Genomic DNA, 21,249 nt, shown 5'->3' with positions numbered 1-21,249 from the left:
TGATAACCATGAGTTTAATGTTAGAAAGCTTTGTTTTGGACGAAGCCAGCCAAATTTTATCCTTCCAAAAGAATTTAGGTAATCCTTAAAAAAAAAATAATAATAATAATAATTAAAAAAAAAAAAAAAAAAAACTCATTTCCTGTAACGACCCGAGTTCAAGAGGGGTACGTGAATGAACCGATATCACATCCAAATGAAATGGATCATGAGAACATGAAAGTATGGTTAAGAAGGGCTTAAAAGAATTGAAAGTTACTACTTATACCAACAAAGTGCACCTTCCTTTTAGGTAGCTCAATCATAAAAACTCCAAAGTTAAGCGTATTTAGCTTAGAGTAATCTTATGTTAGGTGACTTCCTAGGAATTTTTCTAAGATACATGTAAGCGGGGACAAAGCATACCGAAAGGACCCATGTTGGTTTGTGGGAACAACTTTCTCTTCTAGAAGCATTTGAGACAAGTGAGGATGACGTAGCCAGGTCGCAAGGGATGCAAGGGAATGTCGGGACCATCAAGGTCCGAATCCTGAGCTTGGGGTATTACATTTCCTCTCGTAAATGTGTAGGTTATAAATTATAATTGATAGATCTTGTCAGTGTCGATTGTTTCAATTCAATCAATTTTGTTAGACGGTTGTTGTTTTCAGGACAATTCTCTATAGGTTAGACAGAGGATGAAGATGATAACAAAACACAAGTAAAGCCATGAAAGAAGGAACATATGGAAAAGAAAAAAAGTAACCTCCAATACTAAATATGATTTGGAAACAGACTAAATAATACATACAGAAAACTTATCAGGGCAAAACAATTCGAATTCCAAGCTACCAATAAGCTCCTATTAAGCTTTTCTTGGAGGCACAGCCTAGCAGCTACAACATGAATCATACCTTTTCCAGTCAGTCATACAGCTTTCTCCGATTTTATGGATCGAAAAACAAAAAAAAAAAATCTAGACATGGGGAAATACAAAATCAACATGTATTGGCTAAAATAAAGTAGTTGATCACCATTTTCCATGCTAAGCCAAACAGCCAGTGGCATGTGTTTGTAATCTTCTCGGGGGCAGAATTCGGCCAAGATACTACTTGGTTTTATCTAGACTGCAAGGAGCTGTTGTTTTGCATTTTTATCCATCCATCCACCCAGTAAACGGAACCTTATATGTTGATTCGTGTCTTCGTTTTTTATGTACTTGCCTGATGTTGAAAACTAAGACCAATCTGTCTCCGCACGTACTCCGGTAGCAGCCTGCTGATCAGTTCAGGGGATGCTCCAGCTAACTGCAATAAGATGACAGAGTGAAATGTCAGTTTGAAATTCTTTTCTCCTTTCCTCTCTTGATAGGTTTTCTTTTTGGACAACTACCCTTCCAAGAACTTGCTGTTATGATCTATGTACAATTTCGTGAAAAGTAAATAAATATATTACCTAAGATTTCCAAGCGGAGAACAAAACAGGTTAGCCAGAAAGGTAAAGACTCGCAAGTTACCAAACTTAAGCAATGCTCTTCTTATATGTTACAAGTGAATGTATTTGTATCCCTTAGAACTTAAGGACATAGTTGTACAACCTAGAGAACATATCCTATTCAAGTAAGGTCATGAATGTATTTGTATCCCACTACCTTAAAGTTTAGGAAAATAGACCCACAATGTAGATGAGGCACACATATGTATAGCTGAAGTGTTTGTAAGTCGAGCAAAAACAATCTGATGGAGATCATGTTAACAGGCAAGCAGAGGAGGGTTTTGGACGGTAGATAACGTTCTTTTCGAAGGGTAGATAAGGGGAAAGAACTAACAGTCTTGCAATTAGATATTCTCCAAGTACATGATGAATTAGTTTTATAAAATTTCAATGGCATCGTCATAAATAATGAACAGACTAATGGCCTATCATATCCAGCTCCTAAAGAGGAGTCTAGATTTAACCTATCCATATTTAAAGTTTGTTTGCAATAGGAAATAAAATAAAAGGTTAACGTACTTCTTGCTTGAAGTTGAATAGAGGGGGCAATGGACGGTTGTTAGGAAGGCGGACATTGGGCTCCCGTAGCTCATCAAAGAAAGGATGCGCACATGCTTCTAGCTGCAATGAATTGAAAGAAAAGATGAGTAGAAGCCAACAATCATCATCAATATCATGGACAGAAATTCCCTTGATAGCCAAAAACCAAAGTCCTGACTGGACATACTTTTAGCTAGATAAAAACATGATACAATGAAATATGCCAACTGCAAATATCTTCCTCACGAAGTACATTATAGGACTGCTTTATGATGAGAGAATCAAACATTAGCATTGTACATAACCTAGAATTCAGATAAAAAGTGAAAAACAGTTCAACTCACAGCTGTGCAGCGAAGACTAGGAGAATACTGAAGCAGACGTGAAGCAAGGTCAATTGCTTCAGGAGGCATTCGCTTGTGAAAAACCTAAACAAAAGAACCATTTCAACTGTAGAAATGTTGGAGCAAAAGATAGGCAACGCAAAAAATAGGTACGAAAATAGTGCAACACAAAACCCATGACAACAAATCAATGATGACAGTTACATTCCATAAAGAAAAGAATACAGAATATAAGGAATGTTTTTAGGAAATCCAAATTCCAAACACTCGCATCATATAAGATAAGGTACTAAGGCAATCTCTAAATTACACTGGTACATCGACAGATAACTAGAGTTGCATGACAGTGCAACCATATAAATATGTAGAAGTTATTTTTCGAAAGGATTTAAATGTAGCTATTTGACCACTGAGTTTTCTTATGACATTTATGAGCTCACAATTTGCGTACACGTCCTACAGAAAAAACTAAAATAAAATTTGGCCCACTTGACTGAATGGGTCAACATCTAATTGCATACCTTGTGCCATGGATGGGCTTTAATTTGAGGGAACCTGAAGTCTGTGTAATTTGGATTCATACATCGAATTTCTTCTCGAGTTGGAGTACCAAGAACCTATACAAAGTTTAAAAAAATAAGAAACAAAGCTTCATTCCAGTGGTTTTAAAATCAACATACAACTAAGGTATCACCTTGATTATCTCTACAAGTTGGTCCACCGCATTTTCTCCAGGAAACAATGGCTGTAACATATCAGAAAGACTAAGCAAAGGAGCAAGAGTAGAAATACACCTCAGTGTGAGATATTATTAGAAATTGAAGCGTCAAAGTCACAGACCTGGCCTAGAAGGAGTTCAGCAAGCACACAACCAGCCGACCAAATATCAATGGAGGTTGTGTATTCTGTTGCACCAAATATGAGTTCTGGAGCCCGATAATAACGTGAGCATATATATGATATATTTGCTTCACCCTTAATCTGAAAACAGAAGAGGCAGGAAAGCGTCACTGAAGAAAGAACGTACATCAGTAGATTATTCAAATCGCAGTCTTGAAATGTGCTTCACCTTTGGAGGATGGATGTAAACAATCAAACCATATAAAGAATATGAGAATTTTCTAAAATTTTGTTTTCTATCTTGTTCATAAAAAGAACAAATTATAAGTTCAAGAGCCTTTATAAGCTCAATAATGATGTTAATATTGTCATGAGCTATGGTACTCAATGATTAGCTTTTAGAAATCCAGATATCATTCCTCTAACGTTGGTACTTCTTTTTAGATCATATTTATAGATGAGCTTAGTTAAATATTGTTGATATATTTTGAATTTTATTTTACTCTCTTTATAAAAACCATCGAGATGAGTTAGACGGTGCAATAATTTTCTTTTAAAGAAAGACAGTTAAAAAACTAGTGGTTTGAACAGTGGACACTTAAAGCCTATTATTTCCAACCCTCAAACCTATGCACAAAATATATTGATGAATTATGTCAACCAGAAAATTTGAAATGATAGAGAGAGAGCATACCAGTACTTTTGCGCTTCCAAAGTCACAAATCTTAACCTGATGAGTTAGAGGATCAACCTGCAATTTCCATGGCATAGTTTCAGATACATAGTTCCACCATAGACAAATAGAAGAATTACGGGGAAAAGCCATACCAAAAGATTTTGAGGCTTCACGTCCCTATGGCAGACCCCAGGAACCGAATGAATATATGCAAGGCCCCTAAAGATCTGAAAATAAAATACAACTGGGGTATTAGGATATAAGCAAAATCCACCGAAAGTTCATGTATTGTAAATGAAATAATATGCCCTACTTGATACGTGTACAGTTTCACGTAGATGAGTGGCATCCTCTGGTTCATGCTGTTGTAGTGCTTAAGAACATGATACATATTTTGGGGAACGTATTCCATAACTAAATTCAAGAAAAGCTCATCTTTACTGGTTGTCGAAAAGAAGCAATGCTTCAGAGAAACCACATTTGGGTGATCCATCAGACGCATTAGTTGCAACTCCCTGTTTTTATAACGTTTATCCTGCAAAACCTTTTTTATGGCGACTGTTTCTCCTGTTTCCAAGCATTTTGCCTGAAAAGGGGATTTAGACGTAAAAAATATAGAAAAAGAACAAACTTTGTCATATGGTGATATGTAACTATGTCTTACCTGGAATACAATTCCAAATGAACCACTACCCACCACACGCTCAGCCATGTAACTGATTGTCTACATTACAAGCAAGGAAATAATTTAACATCTCAGTAACTTAATATAATATTTCAAGGTTAACTTTGGCTACATCAAAGATTTTTAGATTGCTATAGAGTTGCATAAAAGCAAATGAATTATTGGTTAAAAAGGTAGGTTGTTAAGGATCTACTGTCCCATATTAAATTTTGTTATATACATCTGTTAAATACAAGAATGAAACAGATTTAATTCCACAGATGAACTGAAGGAGCAAATTATTGAAACCAATTGTGAGGTGAGAAGAAAGATATTTTAACCTGTTTTGGTTCACCATTTTTGCCACCAATTGTAGTGGAAATGATATGACCAGTTACTGCATCATTCCCTTCAATCACTGCAGCTGACATTTCCTGGAATTTGTAGCATAAAGCATGGTAAATGAGGCAGAAAGTTTAGGCAAATGAGTGACGTACACTAGATGCATAAGGGACACATGAAAACATAGAGAGCTCAGCCACATACAAGCCTGTGATAGTGAAACGTAGAGCCTATTTTATTGTGAATAAAACCGTAGAGCCCAAATAAAACCTTTTTATTGTTGACAAGTTATAGTCTCAAAACTGTTTTGTATGATTATCAGCAGAAAATGAAAGCACGCCTAGTATCAAGAAGCCTGAGTAGGAAACCCCACGATTGATTCTAGGAAATAGAGTATTCGTTCCTCTGCTTTCCTAGAATCCCAGGTGAGGCATCTTGTCTATTTTAGAAACTGAAGGACGATGTACATAAACACGTAACTAACTTTACAATAATTACGTAATTGGTGCATCCACTGAAAATTTATGGTGATTTTTCGGAATTTTTGACAAGGATCGGAATGTATCTGAAGGAAGTGAAGACAAGTCTCAAAATGTAGGATAGATGACAGATTAATGAATCCAGAGCAACGCCTAGGGAAAGCAAAATAGGTAGCTATTGCTTACAAGAAAGCATCACATGCTACAAAGAGGCATCACATGCTAGGAAGAGCTTGCATCTCCACCCAAGGAACTAAGGAGAGAATCAGCCGTTATCGACTTCCCAAAGCAAACTCTAATTGTTTTTAAAAAGATTCATGGAGAAGACCGACTGTAATTACAGAAGATAACAATCAAAATTACAGAAGATGAAATAATAACCAAGACTAAACCAGATCGGAACAAATGAAAGGAATAGGAAAAGGAGTTTCGGAAACATCAATTAGATGATTAATTAAGAATACGAAGTTCAGCTCGAACGCCCGCACAGTTCCAATTAATTTTCTAATTTATAAGGTTAGGATAACAAAGAAAAGGTACGACTCAATCGATTTCAAGAGCAATTAAACTAACAGAAGATGGTTGGAGCAAATTGAGCTCAATCTTAGACGCGAGATCTCATCTAAATATTTGATCAAATATTGAAACAAATATTTCACCAAGCAATCGATCAAACAAACGAAAATGAGCCAGAAAAACATCTCCAATCAGAGACGTAAACAGATTAGTAACCGCCGGAGAGAACTTCCGGCTACTCATCCAACTTTCCAGTGACTACCAAATCACCGTAGATCGCTACTAACTTAGCAAGAAACGACGATCTCAAGCTGGATCAGGCACAAACAAAGCATCAACAGAAGCAAAACATCACAAAGAGAAGAATCACCTATCATACACAAACGACGATACACAAAGAGAGAAAAAGAGAAAGGAAGAAAACCTTATCGGTGTCCATTGCTGAGGCACGGTGAGAGTTGAGATTCAGACGGTCATTTTCAGGTTGAGGCTGTTGAAGCAGCTGTACTTGTGGCTGTGACTGTGGCTGTGGTGGAGGAGGTTGATGGCGAGGCCCTAATGGCAAGGAGGCCATGTGAGAGTAGAGCTCTCTCTTTCTTCTCTGTCTCTCTCTTCTCTCTCTACTTTCTCTCTCTATTTCTCTTCTTTCCGAATTTTGTTCCTATTTTTTCGTTTTTTAATTTTTTTTTTTTAATAGTTCCCTTTATTAATTATCTAAATTTCCTAGTCTCATTAGAGAAATAGATAAGAGTAGACCCACGCGCGAATTTTCGCAGCTGAAATAGCACGCTCCAATCACAGACTTCCATTGCTGTCTTATCTATGCCCGAACCAAATAACATTAATCCAATGCAACGCGCTGTACCGTAACTCCCATACCCCTCCCGGAAACCCTCGACAACAATCACATGGAAATGGAACCCAACGGTTTATTTCACCACCAATCATTCCTCGGGAAAGAGAGAGAGAGAGAAACAGCTTATAAATATTTTTTAAATTAATTAAAATTTAAACTAATTAAACTATTTTAACCAAATTTTCATTTTTGTTTGAATTTCTATTTGTATCCTTAAAAAAAAAAAAAGGATAAATTCTAACATTATATAAACATAAACCTATCTTCTTAACAAACTTCCAAAAAAGGATAAAAAATCCTAACTCTTCATCGATTAATTTTCATCTAAGTTGGTTTGATGTCTAATTATAATTATTTTTTTAATTCAACTCTTGGAAGGTAAGAGATCGATGGTGATCAATGTCTTCTTTATTAATTTTCTTCAATATGTCAACATTCTATCGATATTTTACATTTCATAGATTTAATATTAACATTTTTATTATATCTTAAAAAAATATGAAACAAAAGAAAATAGTGAAATATTATTAATATGAATATAAAATTGCATATTTGGTCCCTAGGTTTGAAAAACGTTAGAATTTTGTCTTTGTGATATAATTAGGATTTAGTCTCTATGGTTTGATGAAAAAAAAAGAATATTTTTATCAAACCATAGTGATTTTCCTAAATTTTAACTTTTGAAATCATAGAAACTAAAATTCTAACTTTCTTCAAATTATAAGGACTAAATTTAAACAAATAAGCATTTTAACTTACTTAAAAAAACATAACATTTATTTGTTAGTTTATATATTTTTCTTTTTTCTCAAAATTTGTTGTTTTTCAATTTTTTTATTGACATTTTTCTAAAACTGAGGCTTCGACATTCCATGTTATTTGGATTTGAACTTTGAAAATGGACATATATTCTTGAACATTTTTTATATTCCAAAATGATAATTATTCACCAAAACTATATGATAGAAAAATGAGTAGAGGAATGGAGCACCTGAAATAATTAGATTTTTGGATGCAAAAATCTTGAAAATAGGGTGAGAGGAGCCCATTCCATTATGTGTTCCATGTGCCTAATGCATGGAAAATGGACCCATGTGCTGCTACTCTGCTTGGTACCACTTCTTTAGAATGAATTAAACACTATGTCAACTGCATATTCTGCTTACCAAAACACTTCTTATCTTACCTAAACAATTGACAATTTCAAACTATCCAAATTCTGTAACCTTCTTCTTCATATTGATTGAAATTACTTGTTCTACCCATCAATCAATTCTATAGGATAAAAAGCTTAATTGTTACATATGAATTATCATACGATGATAAAACGATTACACCATTGATCATTTGCATACATAGAAGTGTCCTTTGTGTATCTTTTGTTATATTTCTAGATCTACAAAACATGGCTGGCAAACTCAAAATGGGGGGAAAATATAAAATCTTGTTTACATAAGAGTAAGAACACAGTACAAGAATCTTGATATACCCTACTTGATCAATTTCAAAGGTATTTAACAAGTGTTTCAAATTTCAATTCTACATTGAACTTTAAAAAATGACTAATAGATACTTAAAAGACTTAGACTGATAATGCATTTTTAAAGTCCATAACCTATTAGACACAATTTAAATTTTATAGGCCCAATAGATATATGTTTGAAAAACTGAAACTTGTAATTTGAAATTTTGAAAACTTGTTTATGAATTACACCTATTACCCAATGTTATTCTCACTCAAGTAATCATAAAGTGATCTCTCTTGAATATTTTGTATATATATTTGGGATCGCATTTTCCATATTCTTTGCTAGAATTCAATAGACAATCGTTCTAAAAAAATCCATAGATAATTAAATACATGAATTTTATTTTTAGGGTTGATGTTAAAATAAAACATTAGACATTGCCTATTGTCGACAAAGCTTGCCTAAAAGATAGATTCCAAATGATTTCAACTAAGGGGTAGAATAGACAATCTTTTTCAAATTACAGATAATTAAGTAGTAATGTGTCATATCAATGAACAAAACATGCTACGAACAAGCTGTCCTAGTTTTTTTTTTTTTTTTTTGGGCACTTTAATTACAAATGTTATAAGTAAATAAATAAAAGATGCTTGAAGTTTAGTGCCCTTCAACTTAAAGCCTAAAAGGCCAGCCATGATGTACATAAGTAGTAGAAAGAAGAAGAAGAAATAAATGAATAGTAATCTATAAAAATAGACCCTAATAAATTACATTTGTTGTTGTATACTCCAAAATTTGTACTTGTACTCATACATGGGGTTCATTGTCCAATCTGTAATTAAAACATGCAAACTGATTGACGAACAAAGGGTGATCAATTTATTTGCATTTTAAAATTTCAAAATTACGCTATCGATATCATTATAATTAGTGAACTGTTACAGTATGAGAAGTATGAATCAATAATATTTACTACACCTTTACCATTAACCATAAATAAAAGATGCTTGAAGTTTGTGGTGCCCCTCAACTTTAAGCCACTAAGACTTGAGATAAATGGCGTAAATTACTACAATGCCTTGAATTTCATTCTGTACCATAGAATGTTAGGCATCATAATGAACCTTTCTCGCATTTCACGCATAAGGAAAGAATATCTATCCAACTAGTAACTTGACTTGAGAGAAAACAAGCACTCTACTCTTTTTCCTTCAATGGCTCGACATAAAAAAAGAGGAGAGAGCAAATGAAGGAATGGCAGAAATTCTGGTTATTCTGTTTGGTTAATGTCATCTCTAGGTGTCAGAAATGACAAAGAGAACCTATGCTTCCTTAAATCTCCGCTCTTTTCCGCAGGATAAAATAAGCTGTGTCTTTTTCACTCCAATGGAACCAACATAAAAGAGAGGACAGCAGAATCAAAAGGATATCTATTTTATTCTGTTTGGTTAATGTTATCTCCAAGTGTCAGAAATGGGTGAGAGAACCTATGCGTCGGGCCAATAATACTCTTTCCGTTTGAACTTAGAATAACTCTGTCTAATACAAGAAGCTATTGTAAGAAAAGCAACCTCTATAGAATGAATATTAAGAACCCTTTTCTAAATTGGTTTGATTTGATACCATACTCGGAAGGGATCAGTTATCATTGATCTAACAAGAACCATATTCATTATTTTGGGCCAACACCATTCTATTCTCTTCCGGTACAGTTCTGCTAAAATAGCCAATTGCTTGAACTTGGACCAAGGCTTAAATCAGAGGGAGGATAGGGAGCTGGGGGAAGCACACGGTCTTAGCAGAGACCTCAAAAAACAGCGAGAGGGAGGGAGAGAGAGATGGAGAAGGTAGATTTCATACTAAGGAGATCAGTTTCCATTGATGAACAGAACCATTTTTGTTATATTTTGGGACATTACTGTGTGTCCTCTCCCCATTTGCTGATCAGCAAAACTTAGCTACAATTACTTCAACTTGGATGAAGTTTCAGCAGAGAGAGCAGGGAAAGAGAGTGAGAAGGGAAGAGCAGGGTGGTGCATTGGCAAAACGCACAGAGAGAAGGAGGAAGTTTGTGTATGTTGTTGGGTGGGGGGTGGGGGGTGGGGGGGTGGGGGGACTGAACAAAATTGTTAGGGTATTAAATTTCAGGTCAGTCCAAAACTAATCAAAACTGGAGCAACAAACGGTTTGATGTGACCAATTTTTCATGGCCCATTCCAGCCAAGGAGAAGATAGAGATACCGACCCAAAACCAACATTGACTAGGCCAATACAAATTAGATTTGAACTTTCAAAAACGTTCTTTTGAAAGAGAGAGGGGGGGATGGGGGTGGGGGGAAGTCATACATTTATGTCACTCCTATCGCCAAGAAATTGGCACAAGTGAAGAACCTGTACCCTTGGTCCAACCAATTCAAAAGGGAGAAGTTACACGGAATTCAAATTGCATCATGGACATAGATGAAAAAAATAATGTTCAGATACAACTAGGAAACAACATCCCTACGCTCGCCATTCAAGTTGCTGAATTGTCAATTGCCATGGCTGCAGCCATTTAATTCAAATAATGCCAACTTCTGATGTGAAAAGTGCAGCCAAAACATCTGGAAACTGACGCAACACGACAGACATGATATTTTTATTTAGTTCCAGGTAAGAACTTACCAAGACACTGCAACAGTGTTATACAGGCATAGGAGGTTGGTCGAATATAATTACACATTGAAACCACGATAGGGTATGAATTTTTGCGCATGGTTCAAACAAAAGCTTATGCAGAACTCATACTTAACTTTTTTACATCTTGATCTCTTTATTTCTTCCCACGCAGTTTTGCTCCAAGAGCTCTCTCAAGTTTGGTTATTATTTGTTGATTTGGAATAGCTTTTCCAGATTCGTACTCCTGGATAACTTGAGGCTTCTCGTTAATTAGCTACAGGGGAAGAAAAAAACAATCAGGTCAGCTATAACACGTGCACATAATAGGGAACGAGCCAACAAAAAGTGTGGGACAAACATACTTGAGCAAGCTGAGACTGTGTAAGCTTCTTCTCCATTCGAGCATGCATAATTGCTTTCTTCAGCTCAGTTGGGACACGATCATCTAGGATCAAAATATAACATCCAATTGACAAAATAATAATGAATAATCATTATAAGAAAATAAAACACTAAAGATATATATAAAGCAGTACAAATCCTATAAGTAATTGAGACAGTAAATATATCATGTAATACATCCAATTGACAAAATATTAATGAATAATCATTTTAAGAAAATATTACACTGAAGATAAAAGGATAATACTTGAGTACATTACCCATCTTTGCACATCCATCACTCACATCAACAAAAAAATAAGAAGAATTTGCCAAATGACAAATTATGATTGGACAATTTGGTGAGATGCACAAGGATAGGTACCACCCGCGATGCACTAATTACTTTTCAAGGATAAATATTTTAAGCAGTCCAAATCCTATAAGTAATCGAGACAGGAAATATATCATGTGATACACTGCTTGCATGATCTTTCTCTGATATGAAAGCAACGAATCCCTTAATGATTGAAACCAGAGATAAACAACAACAAAAACAAAAATAACCATTATCCAACCATGCTATGCGAATGTAATCCAGAAGTACTCACGAGAAAGGTTCTCAGTCTCTTCGTCAAGCTTCCTAGTATTTAAACTAGTACTGCTAGAGGCAGATTTGTTTGACCCGGCAGCAGCTGCAAAAGGCAAAAAAAAAGTATCATTGCAACACTAAATTTCATGGAAGAAACAAACTCCTGATGAATTGTGAACGGACATAAACAGATTATAAGGGAATTCAAACAGATACCCATAGCCCAACACAGTAAGGGCCAACAACAAGTCCCAAACGATCATTTCCCGCTCAATCCATTAAAATATTTAGCTACCCCATGTGACAATGATACCCAGTTCAAAAAAACAATCCGAATGGCCACCCAATATGAAACTTGGATGTACCTTTCTAACCTAAAAAGCTCCATTATCATCACCTCCGAGCTAAACGGTGATCAACGTACGAATAAATAGAGTTGAAAGTCAAAACAAGAACAAGAAAACAGCGACTGGGGTTTCTTGTATAGGAAAATCAAAGGGATAATTGATCAAAGTTAGAGAGCTCACATTTCTTTATGGTTTCAATCTCTGCCCCGGCTCGCCGTGCGGCATTAACAGCTTTCTCGTCCTTCTTTGCGGCGGCATTGGGTGCCTTCTTCCTGATGACCACTGGTTCCCAATCCTGTGAAAGTGGTCCGATTCCAGCCATTTCAACTTTCTTCGTGTCACCTTGTTTTCCTTTCGAAGAGGTTCCTCGCTCGATGGTACGCAGAATCTGGATTAGGGTTTCTAGTCGGAGTATATAAAAAAGTCTGGATAGCTTGAAGCGCACGCAGTCAACTCACGCCATTACTAATTGCCGTGAGGAACAATAAATAAAAATGTCGGTTTCTCGGGTCCAAATAATCGGGTTTTCGGATTATCCAAACCAACCAAATTCCTTTTATATATATAAAATAAATAAATCTATTTATTATAAATATTACTGAAAATAAATGTTCAGTAGATGCTCATCTTTAGGGTCATGTCATGTCCTCGTTATTATTGTCCATATACTCTACCTTCTATTTATCAAATTGTCTATAAATAGTGGCATTTGGTAGGTTTCGAATGAGATACACACCTTGATAAATTCCAAAAAGTTTGGAGAAAGTGAGAAAATCCATAATTTGTTATTTTATTTACTTTTTTATTTATTTTATTTTATATGTATATTATGTTTAGTTATTTTTAATAATTATTTATTTTATTATTTATTTATTCCATATATTTATATTATATTTATTTATTTTAATATTATATTTTATTGGCATCCATGTTCCCGTTGTACTCCTCAAATTCACAACACGTTATCAACACGAGCTCCTGTCATTTTTTCCACTAAAGGTAGGTCATAATTATAAAAATATGTTGATTTTTTTCCTCTTCATTACAATTAATAAATTTAATGTTATTTTGCATATTTAATCTCTATTAAATTTCTAACATAAATACAATATTTTATGATAGTGTTTCCATGACAAATCTCACAAAATTATAATTTGTCACCCCTTATATTAATGACAATAATTATTTGTCATGGGTGCTTGATGTTGAAATTCACTGAATCCTATGAATCTTGAAGAGATTATTAAGGAAGGAAATAAAACATTCAGCCAGGATAAAGCAAAAGCTATGATTTTCCTTCATCAACATCTCTACGAAGGATTGAAAATTGAGTATCTTACAATTAAAGATCTATGTATCTTGTGGAAAAATTCAAAAGAGAGGTATGATCATAAAAAAAATGTTATTCTTCCTAGAGCTCTTTATGAGTGGATGCACTTGAGGCTGCAAGATTTCAAATCAGTAAGTGAATACAACTTCGCATTATTTAAAATCAGTTCAAAATTATTGTTATGCGGAGAGAAAATTAATGATGTCGATATGTTACATAAGACATTTTCTACATTTCATATCTAAAATATGCTCCTACAACAACAATATCGATAGAAGAGTTTTAAACAATATTTTGAACTAATTTCATGTCTTCTCGTGGTCGAACAAAATAACGAGTTGTTGATGAAAAATCACGAATCTCGACCAACCGGAACGACACCATTCCCTGAAGTGAATGTTGTGAATTTTAATAATAATCGTGGTTGAGGTCATAGTCGTGGCAAATGAAGAAATAATTATTATTTTCGTGGTGGTCGTTCTAATAATTCAAATTCAAAAGAACCACAAAACTCCACAAAATAAGAGTTCAAAAAGTGTTGAAAATAAATACTTCTGGTGCGGAATGACTGGGCATTGGCCACGTACCTGTCGTACGTTGAAACACTTAGTTGATCTCTATCAAGCCTCCCCGAAGGAAAAAAAGAAAAATGTGGAAGCAAATTTTGCATACCAAGATGATGACGTATTTTACTTATCTCATATGACAGATTTGGATGTGTGAGGCTTCTTTGAATCTTCTGAAGAGAAAATTGGCATAATTGATGGAACATCAGTATTTCATTTGACTTTGAAAATACCTAGAATTAATGTTGGTTTTTTTTCCTTTTCATTTTCATGTTTTTTTTTTTCTTCTTCTCTTAGTAGATGTTAACCTTTGTATATTCCAAATGTTGTTTTCCTTATTGTAATTATTTTTTTTAATAAAGAATCCTAGATCATTTTCATATGTTGGGTGACTCAAAAATTAGTAAAGAAGATCTATGTATGGCAAACAATGCAACTACACATACAATATTTACAAGTAAAAAATATGTTTCCAAACTGACAATACTGAAAGTAAAAGTCAATACGATAGGTTCTGCAAACCTGATTGAAGCCTTTGGAAAATCAAATATTATTTTGCCTAGATGAACAAATTTTACAATTGACAATGTATTGTTCTTTAATCAATTAAAGATAAATCTACTTAGTTTTAAAGATATACGTTGCAATGATTATCATATTAAGACTGATAGTAAGAATAATGTGGAATATTTATATATCATATCTTCAATCTCAAATAAAAAACGTATACTGGAAGAGTTGTCTGCTTTATCTTCCGGATTATATTATACTCATATACAAATAATTGAAACATATGCAACAATGAACCAGAAGTTCATGAATCCATACATATTTACAATTTGGCGTCAGTCATCCCTGATCTATAATAATGAGGAGAATTATTGAGAATTCAAATGGACATCTATTGAAAAGACAGAAGATTCTTCAGTCTAATGAATTATCATGTGATACTTGCTCTCAAAGAAAATTGATAATTAGACCATTACCAGCTAAATTGGGGATTGAATCACTTGCATTTTTAGAAATAATTCATGGTGATATATGTGGACCTATGTTTTGAGGTTGATGCCTTAAAGTCTCGTGTCCTGTAGTTTGTAAACAGTATGTACGAACGCTTGTGTTGTTAATATATGATATTTACTTCACATCTTGTATTTTTGCTCAGTTGCTTGTTTTATTTGCTTTACCACAAACCAATAAACATAAAATCTCTGGTTATCTGTATGTGACTCAAGCATGTATGTGGTGACATACAAGTGGATCATGTCTTGAGCGATAACCAAAATGGTCTGTAGTATATGGATATAGGAGGGAAACCTTATCCTGATAACGCTACGGATGCAGCCCGCTTTGTGGAATGGTCACAAGTGTTATGACTTGTTACAGATGATCTGATCCTGATCATTCTTGTTGGGGACATGCGAGCGAGGGTGTCTTATACAAAGAGTTTGTATAAGACCTGACCATAAAGTGTTAACGTCTCGTTATATAACAACGTTCATGATAAAGACTTCACTTCACTAGGATGACCATAGGTAACATGACCTCAATCCTGAGTGAGTTGGAAACTCCTACCATTGAGGGCGGTCCTTTGATTTGTATAGGTGCGAGTGGCCAAGTCGCCGATTCAAACCTACATTTTGAGGATTCATCTGATTTGGGAGTTGGGAACTTAACTACACAAGATGGAATTCACTCCTTTCCCAAGGCAAGGGTAAGTAGATAGATGACTCCCTTAAGGGCTGATTCCGGGGCTTGAACGATGTGGCACCACACACCTTCTCTTGGGCCAAGAGGTGTTCACATATAGTTGGACTATGTTGTATTGTTCATTAGAGGAATCAGTGGTACTTAAAGAGTGAAATGTAACTATAGGGGCATAATGGTAATTTTGCCCAGTTGTACTTACGAGCATCTGTGAAGGGTCATCGTACTCATGATTGGTTATATCCGATGGACACAGAAATATATATGTGGTAAAAAGAGTTCAGCTGTTGGTCTTTAGTGGAATGCCTAATAGTTAATGGATAGTGAATCTCGTGGCTAAAAAGTTTAGTCAGCTATTCACGGACCATTGGAGCTTCGAGCCACAGGTCCATTAGATCCCTTGGGTAGCTTGGATAAAGTCGAGAACCAGTGTTTGGGTTAATTTAAAATGTTCAAATTGACAAGAGGAAGTTCGATTATATATGATATAATTGGACTGGTTAATTATATATGATATAATTGGCTAAATATATGAGATATATTATTTTGGAGGAAATGAGATATAAATATGATTTATATCAAGTAGAGGAGAAAATACTATAGTAGATATGTGATATCAAACTATAGGATAAAAATATAATATGATTATATTTATTAATTAATTAATTGGTTAATTATATGATAATTAAGCCAATTTTCACGTTTGGACGTGGGTTAGTGGGAATGAGTCGGTTATTGTAACCGATGAAATAAAAAATGAAATCGTTTCATTTTTGAAGACCCCGTTCGTCAATCGTCCAAAAAGAATTCGTGAGAGCGCGCTGGTGTTTTGTAAACGATCGCTTAAAAAAACAAGAGCCTTTACGATAGTCCTCTCCGCCTAAACGATTGCACGCTATTTCTTACACGATTGCATAACTTCTCTAAACGATCGTATAGTGTGTCGATTTTGCTAAACGATCGCATACCATTTTCTAAACGATCGTTTAGTAAAACCTACACGATCGTGTAGCTTCTCTTAAACGATAAGCATTACGCTATGCGATTGCGACTTTTTCCCTCTCACTTGTTATCACCTACACGATTAGTGTTTCCTCCTTCCTCTACCAAATTCACCAAAAACCACTCTTTGGGTTTTCACTTCGAGAATACCCGGGGCTCTTTATTGGTGGTGTCGTCCCCATGACGTTCGTGAGTTTGCGGTTGTGCGTGCTGCTATTATTGACACTGCTGTTGGGCGTTGGTAGATCGCTTGGAGGGTTCCGCTGCTTTGAGTTACAAAGTGTGAAGATTGTCTTCAATTGGTATGGCACTCATTCCTTTGTTATTTTCTTGTTCTTAGTATGCCGATAATTAGTGTTTGTTTGCATAACTGTATGTTGAATGTATATTGTTGTATTTCGGTCACTGTGAGATCAGAGCGATCTGAACGTGCTGATGGAACTCTTAGATATGAGATCCTTCACTATTAACCTACAAAGTGGACCATTTAGATATTTTATAGTATTAATAGACGCATCCAGCAGATGGTCACACATGTACTTATTATCAAGTCAAAATCTTGCATTTGCAAGATTACTTGCTTAAATAATTAAGTTAAGAGCATAATTTCTTGATTATACAATTAAGATCATTTGTCTTGATAATGTTGATGAATTTACATCTCAAGCTTTTGATAATTATTGTATGTCAATTGGGATAAGTGTTGGACATCCTGTAGCTCATATTCATACACAAAATGGTTTAGCAGGATCACTCATAAAATGTTTGCAGTTAATTGCTATACCATTGATTATGAGAACTAAGCTTCCTACATCTGTATGGGGACATGTTATTTTGCATGCAACGTCACTTGTATGTTGGGGTTGATACCCTAAACTCTCGTTGGGTCCTGTAGTTTGTAAACACTTGTATTGAACAAACGCTTGTGATATAATAATATGAGATATTTTCTTCACTATTGTCTATGAAACATGAGATGTTTTAATTGCTTTACCACAAACCAATAAACTAAGATCCCTAATTGTCATTGTAACTTAAGCATGTATGTGGAGACATACATGTGGATCATGCCTTAAGTGATAACCAAAATGGTCTGTAGTATATGGATATAGGAGGGAAACCTTATCTTGATGACACTACGGATGTAGCCCGCTTTATAGATTGTTACAAGTGTTGTGACATGCTACAGATGGTCTGATCCTGATCGTTCATGTGGAGACATGTAAGCAGGGGCGTCCTATACAAAAGAGTTTGTATAAGATCGAGTCACAAAGTGTTATAGTCTCGTATATAACGTCGTTCATGATGGAGACTTCACTTCATTAGGATGACCATAAGTAACATGACTTTAATCTTGAGTGAGTTGGGAACTTCTGCCTTTGAGGGCGGTCCTTTGATTTGCATGGGTATGAGTGGCCAGATTACCGACTCAAACCTACCACTTTCGGAATTCGTCTGATTTGGGAGTTGGGAACTCAGCTACACAAGATGAAATTCACTCTTTCCCTGAAGCAGGGGTAAGTAGATAGATTGCTCCCTTAAGGGCTGATTCCGAGGCTTGAACGATGTGGCACCACACACCTTCTCATAGCCCGAGAGGTGTCCATTCATAGTAGAACTATAAGGTATTGTTCATTAGAGGGATCAGTGGTACTTAAGGAGTTAGATGTAATTACAGGAGCAAAACGGTAAATTGGCCTAGCTGTACTTACGAGCATCTGTGAAGGGTTATTGTACTGTTGATTGGTTATATCTGATGGACACAGAAATATATATGTGATGAAAAGAGTGCAACTGTCGATCTTTAGTGGAGTGTCCGACAGTTAACGAATGGTGGATCTCGTGGCTGAAGAGTTTAGTTAGTTATTCACGTACCGTTGGAGCTTCAAGCTACAGGTCCATAAGGTCCCCTTGGTAGATCAATGGATTCAAGTTGAGAATCAGTTTTTAGGTCAGAGTGAAGTTTTCAAATTGATAAGAGGGAGTTTGATTATATATGATATGATTAAACTTGATCAATTATATATGATATAGTTGACATGATGTATGAGATATATTAATTAGAAGAAAAGGAAATAAATATGATTTATATCTAGTGGAGGAGAAAAGGACTATGGTTTATATATTGCATATGATGTGATATTAAAACTATAGGTTATAAATATAATATGATAAGTTAGTTATTATGTTTATTTATAATTAAAATAATTATGAGATAATTGTTGGTGATTTTCTCCATAACCGTGCATGAAAGTGGGAGGTTGCATTCAGTTTTCATGACTGAAAGGATAAAATGATTTTTTTTTTTTCATTTTTTTAAAGAATCAGATAATCGCATATTGGTTATACATTGTCTATCATTTAGCTAATGAGAGCCTACACGACAGCTTAAGCTTTCCTAAACGATCGTGTACACTCGCAATTTCCTAAATGATCGTGTAGCTTTTATTAAGCGATCGCGCACGAGAGAGCGAGATTACCTAAACGATCAACCTACTTACCTAAACGATTGTGCACCTTTTCGAAACGATCAAGCACCAGTCTATATGATAGACTCTAAACTCTCTTAATTATTTGGTCGTTGAATATGATCGTGTTTCCTCCTTCACTCTACCAAATCCAACAGAGCCCACACCTCCTGGATTCTCACTCCAAGAATACCAAGGTCACTAAGTGGTGGTGTCCAAGCTACTTCTTGTTCGTGTAGAAGTCTGTTCGTGTGCCGAGCGACAGTGAGAAATTTGGTAAACGATTGGCTTGGCATTATAGTGACAGCGAAAGGGGTTGTTCTTGACGAGAGCGAGAGATAAAGAGAAGAAAAGTTCTTCAAAGGTGAGTCTCTTGTTCTTTTTGTATTTAATTTGTTGAAAGCATGCTGTAATTTATTCTGTGATGCATAACTTGTATGTATGTTTTGTGAATGCTTGTATTTCTGTCACAATGAATTTGGAACGATATTGCTTCCACTCATAGGTCCTCTTTGATAAGAGTTCCTTCAATTAGTATCAGATCCAGGTTACTGATATTCCAAATCCATTATTATATATAATAGAATTTGCATTCTTAGTGGGTAAAGCATGTTTGCACTGTTTAAATGTTAAATAGTTTTGTGGATGTGGATTAATGAAGTTTCCTGGGATGATGCCTCTGGTTATTTAATTTTTTTACATTCAAAGTTAACTGCAAGGGCCCTTGTGTTTTTGGGCATATTAACTTGCTATCGAGTCTGTAAATTCAAAGAGTTTGAGTTAGTGTGAGTCTCTCGTGATGAGGCTTCAAGGCAAGGAGTTGTACTATACTTCGAGGAAGAATAAGACCAAGCGTTGTTCAGATGTAAACGATGGGGTAAGCGATCGTTGAGTATGAGATACTCGACAACAAGGTGAACGTGCATGCACTAAACGATTGTGTAGCTCAGCAAGCTTCATCACTTAGTCACTGACTACACGATCGTAGAGTAAATGTTACTTAAGCGCTTGTTCTATGATCGTCTAGACGATCATGCTTCACAGCAATGTCGTCATCTAAACAATCGTTTAGACTTGCATGTTTGACTTTGGTTCGCTAAACGATCGAGTGCCTCATGCTTCATCGCATTGTAAATGGTACTCGATCGTAGCTAAACGATTGTGGATACTTGGCCAGTTTACTAAACGATCAGGGAGGTTTCGCCTGAGCGGTTCAAGACTCGGTTCGCTTGTGAACCAGTTTGCTCGATGGAGTTATGTAATAGATAGATTTTTTTTTATTTTGAGGCTGGTCATCCCGGTCCATTAGTCTTTGGTGAATGTACATAAGATGTATGTTTGATTATATGTCATATGGTATGCCATATAGTTGAAATCCCACCTTAGATTATGCAATAGTCATGCATCATCTCTATATTGTAAATGTTATGATATAGTAGTTTGCATGATTTAAATTACATAAGAGCATGCTCATGCATCATATAATAGAGTTATATTCATGCATGCATCATCTTTATATTATAAATGTTATAGTATAAGGGTGTATGGAAGCATGTTTGCTTTGTTCATTACTAAGTATATAAAAATTACCAAGTATATAAAAGTTATATATAGTAATGAATGGACATTACATGAAGCATGACATATAGGTTAAATTTATAAGAGTTATAAATACCTAGTTGTGCATGGCAATGTGAATGGGTTTTGGTTGTTTCTTTTATAAGTGTTATAAGGGAAATTAGAACTCAAATCAATAAGAAAGACATGCATGCGAAATTAGGCTTGAATTATACTTGGTGGAGATAGATCTAAGATCACAGTTCTAATGAGATTAGAAACATAAGGTTTAATCTTTTAATTAGTTTAATAGGATTAAATTGACTAATAAAAGATTAATTAAAAGTGTAGCAAATCTATCTATAAAGGACCTTTTGTCTAAGGCGGGTTCTGTCTAAGCTAGGGTACTTAAGCTGACGGAAACGAAACACCCCTACCTGGG

At 35.1% G+C, this 21,249-nt stretch overlaps 2 protein-coding genes across 2 annotated transcripts; both read right to left on the bottom strand.

Annotated features, from left to right (window-relative positions):
* Nucleotides 1-725: 725 nt before the first annotated feature.
* On the bottom strand, nt 726-6,667 carry LOC120088597 (shaggy-related protein kinase eta-like). Its single transcript, XM_039046001.2, has 12 exons — nt 6,299-6,667; nt 4,879-4,971; nt 4,538-4,597; nt 4,187-4,459; nt 4,026-4,100; nt 3,892-3,948; nt 3,198-3,338; nt 3,052-3,102; nt 2,879-2,974; nt 2,358-2,441; nt 1,993-2,094; nt 726-1,286 (listed from the first exon to the last, which is right to left on the bottom strand). Exons 1-12 carry the CDS (start codon nt 6,446-6,448, stop codon nt 1,191-1,193), a joined length of 1,278 nt encoding a protein of 425 aa, XP_038901929.1. The 5' UTR covers nt 6,449-6,667; the 3' UTR covers nt 726-1,190.
* Nucleotides 6,668-10,810: 4,143 nt separating this feature from the next.
* LOC120089357 (multiprotein-bridging factor 1b-like) lies at nt 10,811-12,560 on the bottom strand. The gene is made up of 4 exons (XM_039046795.2): nt 12,358-12,560; nt 11,850-11,933; nt 11,220-11,302; nt 10,811-11,131 (listed from the first exon to the last, which is right to left on the bottom strand). Exons 1-4 carry the CDS (start codon nt 12,497-12,499, stop codon nt 11,012-11,014), a joined length of 429 nt encoding a protein of 142 aa, XP_038902723.1. The 5' UTR covers nt 12,500-12,560; the 3' UTR covers nt 10,811-11,011.
* Between the last annotated feature and the right edge of the window lie 8,689 nt (nt 12,561-21,249).

The sequence above is a fragment of the Benincasa hispida genome, chromosome 10 (assembly GCF_027475165.1).
Source record: "Benincasa hispida cultivar pf3 chromosome 10, pf3_genome.v1.1, whole genome shotgun sequence".
In the NCBI taxonomy this organism is placed as follows: domain Eukaryota; kingdom Viridiplantae; phylum Streptophyta; class Magnoliopsida; order Cucurbitales; family Cucurbitaceae; genus Benincasa; species Benincasa hispida.
The sequence above is the reverse complement of the archived record's forward strand: the minus strand, read 5'-3'. Positions and strand labels throughout refer to the sequence as shown.